Consider the following 18,990-nt stretch of genomic DNA (forward strand, 5'->3'; position numbering starts at 1 on the left):
TTTAAAACAATAGGGGACGTGACTTGTGCCTGATGTTTGTGCAGGTTTAAATCTGTAAATAAATGAACACTTTGACAGAGAGACTGAGAAGAAATGGATCAGAGTACTCTGATCTTCAAGATTCACTTTTCCCGATGGCAGCACACCCTCACCAGTGAGTTTTGCGGCGGTGCGGGAAGGTTTCAATTGGAAATCACATTGACAAGCGGTGCAAGAAAAGAATTTCGCCACCAGCGAACGGTGCACGGCCAAGAAATTCCAAGAAGTAAAGTGGGCCAAGCCGCATACACACTAGACATGTTCCTGTGAGAAGTACGCTCTGTAACATAATACCATCTGAAGGGGATATTTTTCAGAGACTATGTATTGGACTGGTTATCATGTGGGAGACTTTCCCTTTGTTTACAGCTCAGTCAGCACAAAGACTCCTAGAATGCTACTCTGGTAAGAAGACATTCTTTATTTTCAAGCTTGAATAACATACAAGGGAGAGAGATTTGAGGCAGTCTCAAAATCTCTCTGAATTTACAGAGTTTCGGTACAGTAATTATACAGTTTCGAAAAGTTAGTAGTCCACCCCAAGTTGGCTGGGTTCCAACCACATCATTTAACCAATAAAATGCATTTTTCTGCCAGTATAATCACCTCATGATTTTCTAGTGTCTTATTCATGGTTCACAGATGGTTTCCAGACCTTTCTTATCTGTGCATCTTTGATGCGCTGTATACATTCTAGTCTATCAGGCGGCAAGGCAGCACAGTGGTTAGCACTGTTGCCTCACAGCACCAGGGTCCCAGGTGCGATTTCTGGCTTGGGTCACTGTCTAGGCGCAGTTTGCACATTCTGCCTGCGCCCGCGTGGGGTTCCTCCGGGTGCGACGGTTTCCTCCCACAAGTCTCGAAAGACGTGCTTTTAGGTAATTTGGATATTCTGAATTCTTCCGCCGCGTACCCGAACAGGCGCTGGAATGTGGCGACTAGGGGCTTTTCACAGTAACTTCATTGCAGTGTTAATGAAAGCCTATTTGTGACAAAGATTATTATTATTATTAACTGGTTCTATTGTCCACACTAAGGCTGTTTCAGTGATAAGAATTCCTGCTTGCCTGGCTGTTTTCAGTGTTTCGCTATGTATGTGCATTTTGTATTTTCCCATCACTCAATAATGTGGTCAAGTATCCCATTATGCCCTGTGAACCTTTTAGAAGTGACTATATATATATTTCAGTATTATTCTGACTTAAAAATGCATTTCTATCTAATTACAGTGCATATAGGTGCTGCAATTTAGGCTATGATTATATTTTCTATGATTGCTGTAGAGTTTCATTCAGTAATTAACCCTGTTCTCACTAAAGTACTCTGTATTGTCATATTAGTCTATTCTTTTGTGCTTTCCCAGCTGTCAGTTTTCCCCCAATAGATCAGTTTCCCCCAGTAGATTGGAGCTTTTCCTAACTCCCTACACCATCTGTTAGAATTTCACACGTAAGAGAACAGTAAAACAATTAGTCGTGGATTAGTTTCAAATTGAAGAGGGTATACCTCTCCTCACTGCTCCTGAGCATCCCCCATATACCTTATCTGAGTTTAGCACACAGTCGATAAGGAAGAGGGCTCAGGGAAGTTGCATATATGCCTTCTGTGTAGCTGGGTCTTGGTTCATTTTCCGGGAGGTGGAATGTGAAGCGTTGGAGCATGCACGTGAAGAGCAGGAAGAGTTCGGCCTTAGCCAGCTGCTCCCCCGGACATACACGAAGACCTGTCGGGTGAGGAACGAGAGTAGTTAGATACTGCAGGAGAGAGGCTGGATGTTCCTTCTGGGGTCAAACTGATTGTACAGCGGCTGGTTCTCTCACAGTCTTAAATACTAAATCTCACTCTGACAGCACCCCACAATATGTAATATATGAATTAGGAGCAGGGGTAGGCCCATTGGCCCATGGAACCTACTCCGCCATTCAACAACATGATGGCTAATCTGAATCTGGCCTCAGCTCCAAATTCCCGACTACCCCCAGTGACCTTTGGTTCACTTGCCCACCGAGAATCTAAGTACCTCGACCTTGAAAATATTCAATGCCCCTGCTCCACCGCTCCCTGGGAGCGAGAGTTCCAAAGACTCTCAACCCTCTGAGACAGGAAACTTTTCCTCATCTAAGTATTAAAATTGAGACTGCTTAGGCGGGATTCTCCGTCGGCCGACACTGGAATCGGGAAACGCGATTGGACGGAGAATCAGTTCTGACAGCGAAAGTGCTGCGGGCACCGATTTGACGCCAAATTGCAATTCTCCGTCACCTTAACAGTGGCGCCAATGTGTTCCAGGACACCATTTACACATCATTAACGGGCCCGGTATTCTCCGGGGCCTCCGCAATTCCTCACCTCCGATCGGCCAAATTCCTGATGGCGCGGTGCACTTGTGCTTTTAAAAATCATGAAATCGGCTTTGTGGCTGATGAGGGAAAGAGAAGAGATAGGACACAGAAAGGCACGACTGTGGGCTGCCGGGCCGGGGAAGTGATGGGGGGAACAGGCCGCGTGGCCGGGGGAGACCCCCGTACAGGACCGGAGTGTCCAGGAATGGACCTCTACTGCCGCAGCCTGCAAGGCAGCCATCTTGCTGTGCACCCGACTGACCGTCCACCTTGACCCCTGGTTCTGCAGAGTGACACCGGCAGTATGGGTGCACCCTCCCCACCCCCGCACCCCAGCTCCCATCCCGCTCCCCACCTTCCACCATACCCCCCACCACCCAACCGGCTGCCACCCACTGGCAGGCCTTTACATGACCCTATCAAGGGCCACACCCACTGTAGCCCCTATTTCACAGCTCCAGCATCCCAGATTCGATTCCCGGCTTGGGTCACTGTCTGTTCGGAGTCTGCACGTTCTCCTCTTGTCTGCGTGGGTTTCCTCCGGGTGCTCTGGTTTCCTCCCACAATACAAAGATGTGCAGGTTAGGTGGATTGGCCATTCTAAATTGCCCTTAGTGTCCAAAGGGGTTGGGTGGGGTTGCTGGGTTATGGGAATGGGGTGGAGGTGTGGGCTTAGGTAGGGTGCTCTTTCCAAGGGCTGGTGCAGACTCGATGGGGCAAATGGCCTCCTTCTGCACTGTAAATTCTATGTCTATGTCTTAAAGACAACCATCTGAAACAAAGACTCTTTTTCCTTTATTTTATACCTCTCCCCTCCCCTCCTGTCACCTTGTCTATGTGTGTTAAGGGGTGGGGAAAAGTTAAAGTGGGGGATTAGGAATTAGATAATTGTTAACCAGTTGTATTTGGTGTGTATTTCACAAGAGAAATAAAAAGTAATTGTGTTTAAACTTACAAACCTGGTGACTGTAGTTATTTTGCAGCCAAGGGCCAAAGACTTCAGGCATTTTTCAAAGAATTGTTGGTTAATTCTACTGTGTTTTGACTCTGGGTCAAGTGGGGGTGGAATTGGCCGCGCACTAGCCAGGGGGCCGTATCATAACCTGGGACACCAACAACCAGGTTATCCTCTGCTGCTATTATCGGAACATTTGGTAGACGACGGTCACTCACGTCACTCAACATGTCACTTTGACAAAGGCAAAATTAACTCTTTAGAAATTGGGTTGACCATAGGGGCTTTGCAAGTAGACATTAATTTAAATTGTAATTTCAGGAATGTTACACATCCTCTTTGAGGTACACAGATGTGGCTGGACATCGATTATTAATGCAGGGTTGCATATTCCAGTACATTTTATGATTCCTCAAATCCTACATTACCTGCAGAGAATGCGATGAAGGCTTCCGGTTTCACAAACTTCCCCTCCGAGTTGAGGAAGTGACCCGGATTAAACTGTTGTGGAGTCGACCAAATGTTCTCATCAAACATGATGGAGGTAAGGTTTGGAATGATCGTTGTTCCCTGTAAGGCATTTGAATAATAAGGCGCGTTAGAAACATAGAAAATAGGAGCAGGAGGAGGCCATTCAGTCCTTCGACCCTGCTCTGCATTCATTATCATCATGGCTGATCATCGAACTCAATAGATTAATCCTACCTTCCTTTGATCCCCTTCCCCCCCAAGTGCTATATCTAACTGTTTCTTGAAAACATGCAGGACGGGATTCTCCCAGGGCCGACGCAGATATCAGGAAAGATGATTGGGTAGAGAATCGGCCGAGAAACCAAAGTCATGGCAAGTGCCAAGCGCACGCCAATTTTCAATGTTCTGGTGCCTCGACAGCGACGTTAATGCGTTCTACTCCTCGTGTAGAGTAAACTCCGTTTGCATATCATTGGCGGGCACGACCCGGTATTTTCCGCGGCCTCCGCCACCGCGGGGGGTAATTCCCGATGGCAAGTGTCACTTCAGCTTTTAAAAATTGTGAAACAGGCGTCATGGCTGATGAGGGAATGAGAGCAGGTAGGACACGCAGAGGCTGCCAATCCTGCTGGTCAGGAAGGACTGGAGGGGCCCTTCCAAGCCCGGGGGTGTGTGTGTGTGTGGGGGAGGGGGGTGGGGAGGCGGTGCGGCAGCGTGGGGTGACGAGGGTGAGGAGGGGATGGGTTGTGGGGGATACACTGAGGCTCTACAAGCTGGAGCTACTCGAGGAGGACGCTGCCGCAACGGAGCCTGCCCCAGAGGGACAGAGGGCAGCTGGTGAGGGTGGAGAACTGGCCGCTCAACAGGTCGAGGAGGAGGAGATGCAAAGGTGATGCCGCACGAGGCCATGTGTGTACCGGTAGCACCTGTCATTCAGGGTCCTTCCAGGCGCCCAGTGTGGAATTGTCCAGAATCTCACAGACCTCGGTACACAGGTGCATTCGCGACTTCACGGAGACCCCCCTGTGCCTGGTCGGAGCAATCCATCAAATTCGACGTGGACTGAGCCCATCGTGATTGCTGGGCAGTGCGGTTCCACACCATCGCCGGGATGCCCCGGGTCCAGGGGGTGATCGACGAGATGCATGTTGCCCACGAGCACCGGCCCATGACAGGCCAGTCTTCACAAACTGAAAGGGGTTCCACTCGATGAACATATAGCTGGTGTGTGACCATGAGTTGCGCATCCCCAGGCAGTGTGCACAACGCCTTAATCCTGGCACACTCGATGGTTGCTGACCTCATCGAGGCCCCCTCCTGCCCCGCCCCCCCCCCCCCCCCCCCCGCCCCATCCGCCCCGGCTCGGGGCTTGCCTCCTGGGTGACAGGGGTATGCACTGCAGTCATGGCTGATGCCGCCCATCCGGAGGCTACAGACCGACGCGGAGACCTTCTACATTGATGCAGCGACCAGGGGTGTGATTGAGTGGTGCTTCAGCATCACGAAGTTGCACTTCGGATACCTGGACCGCTCTGGTGGGGCCCTCCAGTGTAGCATTAGGAGGGCCTCCCACATCATGGTGGCCTGCAGCATCCACCATAACTTTGCGCAGCAGAGGGGCGGCGTGCTGCCGGAGGAGGATGAACGGCAGTCCTCATCCGACGAGGGGAGTGCGGTGGAGATCAAAGATGGGCAGGACATGGTGCCCGGGTAGGCACGGGAAGCCACCTAACACACACAGGACGCTTCAAACGCCTCCAGTTTCACCGACTTAGGGGCCTGGCCAGCGGCACAGACATCCCACCCCACTCCCAACTGCTCCCATGAACACACTCCCTGCACAGCAACGCCCCCTCACCCATCCTTGCGAGGGGGGTGTTCTGAGATGACACCCCTTAAAACCAGAGAGCTAGGATAACACTAGAATAGTTTTATATAAGTTATTTATTGAGGATTGAGACTAATCAAAGAAAGTATACCAAAGGATAAATGCCCAAACCGCTCTGCACTGGTTCTGACCTCCCACATATACAAATTTCCAAAATTCAATATCCCCCCCATTAATAACCATTGAGCATATATTTTTAGGACATTACAGTAACACGCATTTAAACCCTTGCTCAAAGCACTGGCTGTAATGCATGATGGGATTTAAGCTAACTAACTTGCCCATGTTTTTGAGACAAACAGAATTAGACAGAAATCGTGTGGTCAGCAATAACACAGTCAGCCCAGTATGTAGTTCTTATCAGTGACCCCAACATCCTGTCTCAGACAATCCACGGTGTAAAGAGGAAACAACTTCAACATCCTGCACCCAGATGAACATTGAGGTGGGCAGGAACTGGCTGAGATAAGGGGCAGGATTCTCTGACCCCCCCCGCCGGGTCGGAGAATCGCCAGGGGGGGACGGCGTGAATCCTGCCCCCGCCGACCGCCAAATTCTCCGGCACCGAAAATTCGGCGGGGGCGAGAATCGCACCGCGTCGGTCGGCGGGCCCCCCCCCCCCGGCGATTCTCCGGGTCGCGATGGGCCGAAGTTCCGCTGCTGTCATGCCTGTCCCGCCGGGGTGAATCAAACCACCTCCCTTCCCGGTGGGACTGGCGGCACGGGCGGGCTCCGGGGTCCTGGGGGGGCGCGGGGCGATCTGGCCCCAGCTGGTGCCCCCACGGTGGCCTGGCCCACGATTGGGGCCCACCGATCTGCGGGCGGGCCTGTGCCATGGGGGCACTCTTTTCCTTCCGCCTTGGCCATTGCCTCCGCGATGGCCGATGCGGAAGTGGCCCCCTCCCCGCGCACGCGCGGGGATGACGTCAGCAGCCGCTGACACTCCCACGCATGCTCGGCCTTCCGCCGACCGGCGTGGTCCCTACGGCCCCGGCTGGCGTGGTGCCAAAGGCCTTTCCCGCCAGCCGGCGGCGTGCCAACCACTCCGGTGTGGTGCTAGCCCCTCAAGGTGAGGGCTTGGCCCCAAAGGTGCGGAGAAATCCGCACATTTGGGGCGGCCCGGCACCGGAGTGGTTCCCGCCACTCCATCCCGCCGGGACCTCCCGCTCCGCCGGGTAGGGGAGAATCCCGGCCAAGTAACATGGGAATGGGAGCAAAACAAAACATAACGGATAAAATGTCCTGGTAAACAATAGATGGTCAGATGAGGTTAAATCATGAGCTGATCACAGTCATCAAGCTGTTTAAAGTAAACTTCATTGGTGAACATGAAATTGACAGCTCCAAGGATTGGATCAAGCCCAACTGGGGGGTGGGGGCTATTGATTTTTGGCAAATTTGTATATTTGGAAGGTCAGAACCAGTGTAAAGTCGAGTGGTTTTGGCATTTATCCAAATCACTCTCCCTCGTACATTGACCAAGCTTGGAAAAAATAAAGCCGTCTTAACCAGAATTGATGTGTCTGCAGGTCTTTGTGTTCAGCTGAGCTGTACTAAGAGGGAGGAACATCACATAAAAGCCAGCTCAATACTCAGTCCTTGAAAACCTTGCAACCCCCTTTGTGATATCTACCTGCCTCCCTACAGGATGAGGGCCCTGGGTTGGCAGGAACAGCGGGTTTGGCCCATGGGGTGGAGCATGATGACAACCAGCTCTTGATGAACTCTGGCGCTCCGCATTGTTCGACAATGCCTGACTCCTGCCCACCGTTGCACTTTCCACCATCCACCTGGGTGATCCCTGTATGTGAGCTGGCCATTCCATCACACGGTCCCATCGAATCCCAAGGGTGGCGGAGGTGGCTGCTGGGGGTCAGGGGGGGTTAGTGGGATGGGGGTGGGACAACAGTGCAGTGAGCTATGGCTAAACTGTGGTCCCTGGGCCAAGCTCACCCACAAATTATGCCCATCCTCGCCTCCACCCCCCCCTCCCCCCCCCCCTCTGCGACCAGCCCAGACCATCCCATCCCTCACACCCTTCTGACACAGGAGCAAGGCAGGTTGTAACATTATGCACAGGTGTTTAATGTGAACAAATATATAGAGGTGTGTGCCCTAGCCAATGGGCGGGATTCTCCCATTATGAGACTAAGTGTTGATGCCAGCTCAGAATTCGTGGACTTTCACGACAGAAAAACTGTGCCGCACCTGCGCCGATTCTGCTGCTGTTAAGGGGCTGGCATGGTGCCACGTGGCGCACAATTGATCCGAATGAGAAACGGTGCCGGATTCACCAGTTTGCGATTCACACTCAAAAAGCTGACAAGGAGAGCGGCACCAAGGGATGCAGAGCTCAAGACCCTCTTGGACGCCGTGGAGGAGAGGAGGGTGACCCTGTACCCCGCCCCAGGAAGAAGGCTGCCTTGCTGGACGCAGGTGGCAGAAGCCGTGGGCGCCGCGGGCAACACCATCCGGACGGGCCAACAGTGCCGGAAAAAACTGCATGGCCTCCTCAGGACGGCCAGGTGAGTCGGCAGCAGTGTGGCCCAGCACCAACCCCATCCCACACTTCCGTAACCAGACCCCTCCCCAACCAGAGGCTGGGCGAACCCCCACCCTGCACTGGGTGCCCTGGCCACTGAGGCCACCAGCTACCTAGGCTGCATGTGTCGGACTGTCTAACACTGACGTTTTCTGTTCCCCCCGCCCACCTCCCCCAGGGGAAGGCTGTGCACAACCGCTTGGAGCGGGAGAAGACAGGCGGGGGACCGCCAGACCTGTGGCCCCTGACCGGGGCCAAGTAGAGAGCCCCAGACATGATCGGCGGCCCAGAGAAATGGGAGGTCACCGAGGTGGAGCTCCGCCGCGAGCGGGGAAGTGAGTCCTTGCTGAGTTGTGGTTCCCTGTGACACGTGTCAAACACCCCCCCCCACCCTCACCTGCACACTACCCCCATCCTCACTCCACATGCCACCCTCACCCCCATACCACCCTCATCCTCACTCCACATACCACCCTCACGGCACCACCACCACCACCCCCACGGCTGTCTGTCCAATCATGCGCTTGTCTTCTGTCAGACCCTGCTGGAGATGGGGTGGGTCCATTAGGCAACCCCGCCCCCAGCCAGTGCCACCGCCGAAGCCCCCCTGTGAGCCGAGCAGCGATGGGAGCAGCTCGGATACCAGCCCTACACCCGAGACCCAGGAGACCTCAGAGCTCGGGCTGGAGAATGACAGCGATTTTCCAACACAGCTGTCTCCAACCACTGCACCCCAGGGATCCAATGGGACCGTGTGATGGAATGGCCAGCTCGCATACAGGGAATCACCCAGGTGGATGGTGGAAAGTGCTACTGTGGGCAGGAGTCAGACATTGTCAAATGATGCGGAGCACCTAATCTCATTGCAAAGAGGGTTATCAGCATCCTCCATCCCATGGACCAGATCTGGTGTTACTGCCAATCGAGGGCCCCCATCCCATAGTGCGGCAAGTATGTCTCACGGAGGGAGTTGCAGGCGGGTGGTGGCTCTTGTCTTAACCTGTGACTTTGCGACCTTGTTACTACACAATCCGGAAAAATCCCTAGATATTTGTCATTCAACCCTTCAGTTGTCTGATTTTCCACTGGCTTATCAACCACAGTAAGCATCATTCCCACCTGCGATCCAACTATATCATTACCCAAGATAAACTGTATTCCTGGACAAGATAGTTTCTCGATTACTCCTACTACCACTTCACCACTCTTCACTGGACTTTCCAACCTTACCTTATATAATGGAACACTACTCCTCTCACCCTGAATTCCACATATCACCACCGTTTCTGGCAACATTCTTCCCAAACTACATAATTCCTCATCTCTTACCATTAAAGATTGACTCGCCCCTGTATCTCTTAAAATTGTGACTCCTTTACCTGCTCCTCCTGATACACATAAGTAAACTTTACCACACAAGTAAATTCTTTAAAGACACCTGGCACCTTCTTAACAATTACTTCTTGAACACGCTGTACAATCATTTGCACCTTCTTCACTTCCCTTGGGCTTTCCTTTACCACTCTAACAAATCCCACCATCTTATCCTGTTTTACCACATCAGCCTTCCCAGTGCTTTTCTTCAACCACCAAAAACTGTGACTTTACATGACCTAGTTTATTACAGTGAAAACATTTGAAACTTTTCATTTCTTTTCCACCCTCCTGGATTTCTTTTTTAACCTGAGGGACACTCTCTTTATTATCTCCCATCAGATCACCTTTACCGTTACCACTTGAGTATTTCTCATGTTCCCAGTTTCTATCCCTCACCGGCGGAAACCAATCTTTGATTTATGAACTAATTCATAATCATCTGCCATTTCCGCTGCTAATCTCGCAGTTTTAACCCTCTGTTTTTCCACATGAGTCTAATGGAATTTCAAGGCATTTTGTTATCGCTTATGTTTTTGCGCTAGACAGTTGCAGTAACAAAACACGGCCTTGGGAATCGTTTCTAATTCTACAGATAACTATATTTTAGCTGAGAGCCACAGAATGTTGTAATTCTCAGGCCTCCTCTAAAGGGGCTGTCCTTAGGAAGGAAACATTGTCATTTAATTGTATAAGTAATTGCCTGCTGTATTAACTTCGACTTGCTACTGTAGACACTTCTGATGTACAGTGCTCAAGTCCCGGCTGTGAATAAACGTACATTGAAGTAACTCGATGTTCGATTTATCATTTCATCTGGACTGAAGGGAAATGAAAATTCACACTCCCTGCCATGGAGCAGAGGGATGGACTACGTCTGTCTGGGACTGCGCTACATCATGCTGCGATTGTGACACCACCTTATGGGTCTGTGCCACATCAGGCAGTGACTGCGCCACCTCCCTTTGGGTCTGCACCAAGTCGGCCAGCACCTGGGCAAAGCCACTGAAGCCCTCAGACATGGCCCACTGTGACTGGGCCATGCCCTGGGAAATGGCTGCCTGTGAAAGGGCAGTCCTGTCCTGGGCCTCGGCCACCGCCCACACAGAGTGCCCCAAGCCTTGGACATCTTGACCCATGGCCGAAACCTTCATCCCCAAGGCATTCACCGTGGACGCTGTGACAATATGTATGTTGTACGTATAATGAAGGGTTAACAATTTGCAGTAACAACTTCCATCCACTAGATGGCGATTGAGCACATACACGTGGATCATGCGATACTCTTGATTTGGAGAGAAGGTTGTTAGGCGAGGTAGAGATTAGTCGTGTTATCAGGAGCTCTGTAGTTAGAATCATAGTTTTAGTTAATCTGTTACCTTTTATATCTTAGCAAGCAAGTCAAATCTATTTAGTTGTAATATTAGTTTTGTTCAAAACATAACTTGGCGTTCTTTGTGAGACACTACACTTCGAAGCCATCCTCATTCGGAAAGCAAAGAACATCAGATGATACCAGGGTGGAAATCTTAGGGTACCAGGTGTGCAAGCTAAGATAAGTCGAGAAGTTAGAAAGAAACGAGAAGTTTGCAAGAAATTTCCGTGAAACAAAACTTGAATAAAATTTCTAACCATAGTCTCACATCAACGACGACATCAAAGCAAATCCCAGTCAAAGCGAGATGGAAGGTCTGCAACACCACGGCAATTTCATACTTCGGGTAAAGTAGATGTTAACTGGTGCAATTTCAAGCAGCAATTTGAATTGTATATCTCTGTCCTAGGCCTAGAAGCAGCCAGCGACCAGTGCAAAATAGAACTGTTTCTGACAGTGGCTGACTCGCAAGCTCTTGAAATCTTTAACTCGTTCCGGTTTGAGGATGAGGCAGATAAAAAAAGTACAACAAAGTTACGACAAATTTGACAAGCACTGCCTGTGGTGATGTGCATCACTGTGGGTACACGGGGGGTTGATGTAAATACCTGTAGGCTAGCTAGACACTAGAGGGAGCACCAGAGACATCACACACACACACACTGAACCAATAGATCAGTTAGATAGGACACGACCAATAGACATTCACGATACACAAGGAGGTGACACGACCACAGGGGGGCATTACAAATCGTTGCCGGTTGCAACAAAATGAAACATTTGAACAGTATGTGTTCAGGCAAAGAGTGCATGAAGGAAGTGAAACATTTGACTGTTTCATAACGGATCTGTGACTAAAAGCGCAGACCTGTAGGGTGGGATTCTCCACAGCCCTATGCCGAAATCACGCTTGGCGCAGGGGCAGAGAATCGATATTTGCGATTCTTGCGTACGGATTACACGGTGCAGCTGGGGGGCCATTGACAGCGATTCTCTGGGCAAAACTGGCTGCGTTCCCAATGGCATGGTTCTAACCACGTATTGCCGGCTGGGAACCTCAGGTGGCGGCTGCAGACCCAGTCTGCGGCCGCGCTGGTGGGGGGGAGGGGGAATCGAGCACCGGGGGGTGGGGCCCCATGGGCGGCCGGGGCAGCAATTGGGCGGCTTGGATCCACGGGCGCACGTCATCTCCGCGGAGGCCTACATTGTCGATGTTGGTCTATTGCGCGGCCACTGCATGCCGCCACTGTGCGCTTGCGCGGACTACCGAGCGGAAGTGCAGGAGCCTGTAACCGCAGCCAGAGCTGCGAGAAGCACTCCGGGGCCCTGCTTTCCCCCTGCAGGTAAGTGAATCGTTCAACCTTTTTAAGGTAAGTCAAGAGTGAAATGCCAGCGTTTTTACGCGGCGTAGAGACAAAGCCTCATTTCTGGAGAATCCAGCCCGGAATTTTTAGATTCTCCTCGACTCACTTTTGTGAGATCAGATAGTGTACGGAGTAAAAAGTGACAAACTGCTAAAGGTTATTGGGACAGTCTGATTTGATGTTAGAAGGCACAATTAGTATGTGCAGAGCAAGCGACCTTGCCAGAAATTTTCAGAAATGTTGGTCGGAGAAAGCGGCGCAAAAACTAACAATGTGGCCGATACCATTAATGCAATGGCGCACCGAAAAAAGAAACGTGCTCCAGCTGGCAGCCAATTTAAAAATGAAGGCAGTCATTTTACGCATGATGTCATGTGCGTCATGATGTGTAAAAGGTGTGGCAACGCACATCAGATCAAAAAATACCCTGCATATGGTAAAACCTGTGAGAAATGTCACAAGCTAAACTACTATGCATCTCAATGTAGATCAGGAACAATTTTGCAGCAGTTTAAAAAGCTTAGTACAGTGAACAAAGGAAGAGCTGTGCAAGAAGTAAGCATTAAAAAAAATGTTAAAAAAGCGATTAAACCTGACTCGGAGGAGGATGTATTTGACTTAGAGGATTCCTTCTTTGTTGAAACAGTGAAAAGCATAGAAAACGCACATCAAAACATTACCAACTCGGAAACTTTAAAACACATTTCCATCGTTCAAAATATTGATGATTGGGCAATTCCTTCAATAATAAATGGAACCAACATAAAGATGAAATTGGATACCGGAGCACAAGCTAATCTTATTAATCAGACAGATAGTCAGATTAAAGATACAACCAGTGATTATGAAAATGATTGTCAACTGTGAGATTATTATTATTTTAAAAAACATTTAGAGTACCCAATTCATTTTTTCCAATTAAGGGGCAACTTAGTGTGGCCAATCCACCTACCTTGCACATCTTTGGGTTGTGGGGGTGAAACACACGCAAACACGGGGAGAATGTGCAAACTCCACACAGACAGTGACCCAGAGCCAGGATCAAACCTGGGACCTCGGCGCCGTGAGGCAGCAGGGCTAACCCACTGTGCCACCGTGCTGCCCAACTGTGAGATTATAATGGCAACATGATAACCATAGCAGGTACATGCTATTTTTTTAATATAAATTTAGAGTACAAAATTATTATACTTTTTCCAATTAAGGGGCAATTTAGCGTGGCCAATCCACCTAACCTGCACATCTTTGGGTTGTGGGGTGAAACCCACGCAGGCATGGAGAGAATGTGCAAGCTTCACATGAACAGTGACCCAGGGCCGGGATTGGAACCCGGGTCCTCAGTGCCGCAGTCCTAACCACTGCACCATATGCCGCCCTAGGTACATGCTATTTAATTGTCGAGGTCAAAGAGAAAAATATTCCGATTAAATTTGAGATCGTTGAACTAAAGAGACCATCATTACTTGGTGTTCAGGCATGTGAGATTCTGCAGCTCGTGAAACACATTTGCAGCTCGGACAGGATTTCATCGAATGCCATGAACATATTGAGGCAATTATCCAGATATTTGCTCACGTCTTTCATGGTTTAGGAATTCTACCATTTGAATATAAAATCCAGTTAAAAGGAAATGCCAAACCAGTAATTCATCCACCTAGGAGGGTACCAGCTCCTTTGAGGGAACGTTTAAAAGTGGAACTTGGGCGCATGCAGCAGTTGGGGATAATCACCAAAGTGGAAGAACCAACTGACTGGGTCAGTTCTATGGTTTGTGTGAAGAAAACCAACGGTGACCTGAGAATCTGTATTGATCCCAAGGATCTGAATCAGAATATTAAGCGGGAACACTACCCAATTCCTAAAAGGGAGGAAATTACTAGTGAAATGTCAGGTGCCAGGTTCTGTATCAAGCTCGACGCATCCAGGGGTTTCTGGCAACTAAAGTTAGATGATGCAAGTAGAAAACTCTGCACGTTTAACACACCATTCGGGAGATACTGTTTCAACAGAATGCCTTTTGCGATTATTTCCGCTTCCGAAATTTTTCATTGGGCTATGGAACAGATAGTCGAAGGTATCACAAGCGTACAAGTGTAGGTGGATGACGTGATCATTTGGTCACCAAATGAAGAGGAACATATTCTGCAAGCCATGAAGTGTATTGAAAAGTTTGGTCTCAAACTGAACAGAGCCAAATGCCAATTTGGCATCTCCAGACTAATTTTCGCGGGTGATCAACTATCAACTCAAGGAGTCCAGCCAGACACCGAAAAAGAGAAAAAGGCAGTCCTACGGATGCTTAGTGTTGTCAATTTTGGGGGGAAATTCATACCAAACTTGGCATCATGCACCACGGCACTAACACAGCTTATCCAAAAGAATGTGATGTTCAATTGGTCTGATGAACACAACAGAGAGCGGTCTGAATGATCAGAACAGAACTAGAGCACCTGTTCTGTCATTCTTCGATCACAAAAGCAATATAAAGATCTCAACAGATGCCAGCAAAGACAGCATAGGTGCTGTGCTGTTACAACAGACAAGTGAAGGGCTATGGCAACCAGTTGCATTTGGCTCGAGAGTGATGACGCCAACCAAGCAACGCTATGTGCAGATTGAAAAGGAGCGTTTGGATCTACTCATGGTTATGTACAAATTCCATAACTACGTGTATGGGTTACCCACATTCACAGTTGAAATTGATCATCGTCCTCTCGTTTCAATTATAGAAAAGAAAGTGAACAACATGTCTCCTCGTCTACAAAGAATGGTCATGCAACTTCAGTTAGTCTACACCAGGAAACAGATAGTTGTAGTTGATCCAGGGATGACAGATATTGTACAGATCATTGAAGCTCAAGCAACCCTTATTGAAGAAAACCTACCTGTGTCTGATGACAAGTCGAAATTGATTAAAGAAGAAACAAGTAAAGACAAAACTATCCAATGAGTGATAAAATACATGCCAAAATACAGGTTGACCCAAAGGAACTGGTTCCAACGACCGAAACAGACAAACAGAATTAAGCAGTGTCAATGGGTTCCTGCTCAGGCAATATCATATTGTAATATTGACTTCATTACGACAAATGATCCTCAGCAAGGTGCATGAAGGCTATCTGCGGATGGAAAAATGTGAAATAAAGGCTCTTGAGTCGGTCTATTGGCCAGGAATCAACAATGACATGAGCAACGTAGTTGCAGAATGTGAAACGTGTCAAAAGAACCAATCCCATCAGCAGAAGGAAGCACTGACTATGCACGAAATCGTCACAACTCCAGGGTCAAAAGTAGGCACTGATCTATTTTTCTTTCAAGGCAATGAATATTTGTTAGTCATTGACTATTTTACGAATTATCCTGAGGTAATCAAGCTACTAAATTCAAGTTTACCGGACTCATCAAGGCTACAAAGGAAATATTTGCTAGGCATGGCATCCCATTCACCGTAATGAGTGACAATGCTCCTTGTTTTGGTAGCAGCGAATGGACTGAGTTTCCCAAACAGTACGACTTCAAGCATGTAAGCTCCAGACCACTTCATCCACAGTCGAATGGAATGGCTGAGATGGGAGTACATATTGCCAAGAAGTTACTGAAGAAAGCTTGGGATTCCAACAGCGACCCATACTCTGTAGCTTTGTTAAGCTCCAGAGCGACATCACTTACGACAGGATACTCACCAGCATAGTTGCTGATGAATCGAAAGATATGTACCACATTACCGTGTCTTACTACAGTAAATCCTGACAACGAAGACTCAATCCAAAACATCAAACAGAACAGACACAAACAACAGTACTATGATAGAACTGCAAAAAATCTATCACCGCAAGAACAAGGAGATACTGTCAGAGTGTAACGTCCGAATGAATGGTCGAGAATGGCACATGTAATACACTAGGCAGCTACACACTCCTATGTAATATTAACGGCTTCTATCTTAAGGAGAACCCGCAGAGCACTTCTTAAGGTAAAGACGACTCAACTGACATTTCCAAACATCACACTAGACACAGTGATACTCAAAGCAACTCCAACAGTATGTCAGGAAGATGTTGTTCCAGCAGCGAACACAACAACAGCAGCATTGGAACAAACACAACTGAGAAGATCTACACGTATCAGAAAAAAACCAGACAAACTTTCTGAAAAAAGAACAAAAAATTGTTAAATTATGGACAATAACAGTGAAACCATGTATAGTCTTAACAAGCATCATGTACTGTAAACATGTTTGCCTGCATATTCAAACAACTTCAAAAGAAAGGGGCATGTGACAATACGTATATTGTAGGTATAATGAAGGGTTAACAATTTATTGTAACAACATCCAACCAACCACTAGATGGTGAACAAGCGTATACACATGGATCACGTGATATTCTTGATTTGGAGAGAAGGTTGTTTGTCAAGGTAGAGATTAGTTGTGTTATCAGGACCTTTGTACTTAGAATCATAGTTCATAGAAATAGAATCTACAGTGCGGAAGGAGGCCATTCGGCCCATCGAGTCTGCACCAGCCTTTGGAAAGAGTACACACTTCCACACTAGCCCTGGAACCCACTTCAAGATCAAGACCACTGCTGACACCTCAGATCCCTGAACATTAAGTTGTGTGTTTCCAGCTCAGAAGTGCTTTCAGAAACCACAGATACACCGAGAGGCCTCTTATCACCATCACATCTACCCTGTTGCCTGCAGACCTTGACCAAAACCATGGGAGATCTATTAGGATAACTAGAAGAGGTTGAGGCATCCTTGTGACAGGAGCTGGCCATCTACCCCAGTAACAGCATTGCGTTCAGGAAACTCAGACCGTTAAACAATAGTGGGTAGTACTGCGAACTCCGAATCTCCATCTTTCCTGTTATTAAACTCTCAGCACAACAGTCAATGTGTAGAAATAACAATTACAATTGGGGAGGAGTTGATATTTCAGACAGGGACAGGTCTTCAGGGTGGGGGAGCTAACTACATATCCAAGGTCAATTCCTGACCTCACCTTAGGGATTCTGTATCCCATAACCTCCGTATCTCTGTATGTTTGATGAGGAAGTGAAAGTGGAGCAACATTTCCAAAGCGTTGGGATTCATGCATAACAGCATTGGTGTACGGCATTTCCTCACGGTCGTCCAACGTTGGTTTTCTCTCCTTCCCAACTACTCTGTCGATCTCTTCATGGACTTTAGCTACAGAAACAAAAGAGGGACAAATTTTGAGTATTTATTGGAATAATTAAATTATATTTATCATCGAATCCCTACATCGCAGAAAGAGGTCATTTGATCCATCGAGTCTACACTGACCCTTCAAAAGACCACCCTACTTAGGCCCAATTCCCACCTTATTCCTGCAACTCCACCCGAAGGGGCAATTTGGCTGGGGCAATTTGGCATGGCCAATCCACCTAACCTGCACATCTTTGGACTGTGGGAGGAAACCAGAGCACCCAGAGGAAACCTACGCAGACATGGAGAGAACGTGCAAACTCCACACAGACAGTTACCCGAGGTCGGAATCCAAACTGGGTCCCTGGCGCCGTGAGGCAGCAGTGCTAACAACTGTGCCATCCTAAAATCCAAGTGGAGAATATGCACATTCTTAACATCTTTTGCAACCTGGAGATGTCTCCAAGAGACACCCAACCAATAAGTACTTTTTGATGTGTAATCATTGTTGTCATGCAGGAAACCCAACAACCAGCTTGTGCACAGCAACCTCCTACAAACATCAATGAGATAAATATCAGATAATCTGCCTTAATGAATAGCAAATGGAGAATTCCAAACCTGCCTTACTGATCATTAGATCATTCCAGTCAGTGCTGAATAAAGGAAATGAACAATTACTCCACTGCTTCCAAATGCACTTCATAATGTTATTCTCGTCTTTCCTGCAACTATTACAGGTGCTCTCCTTCCCAAAACCTCCATCTCAGCTCACATTGGCAGGTCCCTCCTCCCCTCTCCCATGGTCCTTAATGTCCCCCGTACCCCGGCAGATTTTTGAGTCCAATTTATACTTACACAGTAGATTTGGATGTAGCACCATGTAGAGCAGGGCCCACCGTAGGGTGATGGCGATGGTGTCTGTACCAGCGGTAACAATGTTCAAAACTGACCCGATCATTTTGGATTCCTGGAAACTTGTGTTGGGGATGTGCTTCATCTAAATTAAAAAGGACATCAGTGATAGTTTATACAATATAGAATGAGACCACAGTGAACAAGGCCATTGTATGTTGCCAGCAGTTTGTTGCGCACTCAAACTAGTCACATACCTACTCTTTGCCCAGAGCTCTGAAAATAATTTCCCTTCAGCTACTTATCGAATTCCCCTTTGAAAGTAACCACTTGGCAGAATTTAATAGTCCCTGTTGTTAACTTTTGGTTGGTTCAATTGGCTCTGTTTGATTACCTTTGCTCTCGAGTCGCCAGGTATCTTTAGGATACCGCCACGAGGTTCAAGTCCAAGTAATGATCAATAACTCAATACACCGATTAGTAAGATTCAAATCAAAGCACTTTTATTATACACAGTAATCGCTACTCATGCACAAATTCTACGTCTAAGCTACTTCTGGTTCTAACAGGCCTATACTTAGCTTCGGACTGGCCCACCAGGTCAGGGGAACAA

At 48.3% G+C, this 18,990-nt stretch overlaps 1 protein-coding gene across 2 annotated transcripts in view; it reads right to left on the minus strand.

Annotated features, from left to right (window-relative positions):
• Positions 1–440: 440 nt before the first annotated feature.
• Positions 441–18,990, minus strand: part of LOC140386679 (cytochrome P450 2D17-like) — an 82,873-nt gene continuing 64,323 nt past the window's right edge. For both annotated transcript variants that reach the window (XM_072469229.1, XM_072469228.1), the window contains exons 6-9: positions 18,381–18,522; positions 17,356–17,543; positions 3,765–3,906; positions 441–1,762 (exon numbers count right to left, since the gene is read on the minus strand). In XM_072469229.1, the coding sequence (XP_072325330.1) occupies positions 1,581–1,762; positions 3,765–3,906; positions 17,356–17,543; positions 18,381–18,522 (654 nt within the window). In that variant the 3' untranslated portion in view covers positions 441–1,580. The remainder of the gene's footprint in view (positions 1,763–3,764; positions 3,907–17,355; positions 17,544–18,380; positions 18,523–18,990) is intronic.

Source organism: Scyliorhinus torazame, chromosome 12 (assembly GCF_047496885.1).
Source record: "Scyliorhinus torazame isolate Kashiwa2021f chromosome 12, sScyTor2.1, whole genome shotgun sequence".
In the NCBI taxonomy this organism is placed as follows: Eukaryota; Metazoa; Chordata; class Chondrichthyes; order Carcharhiniformes; family Scyliorhinidae; genus Scyliorhinus; species Scyliorhinus torazame.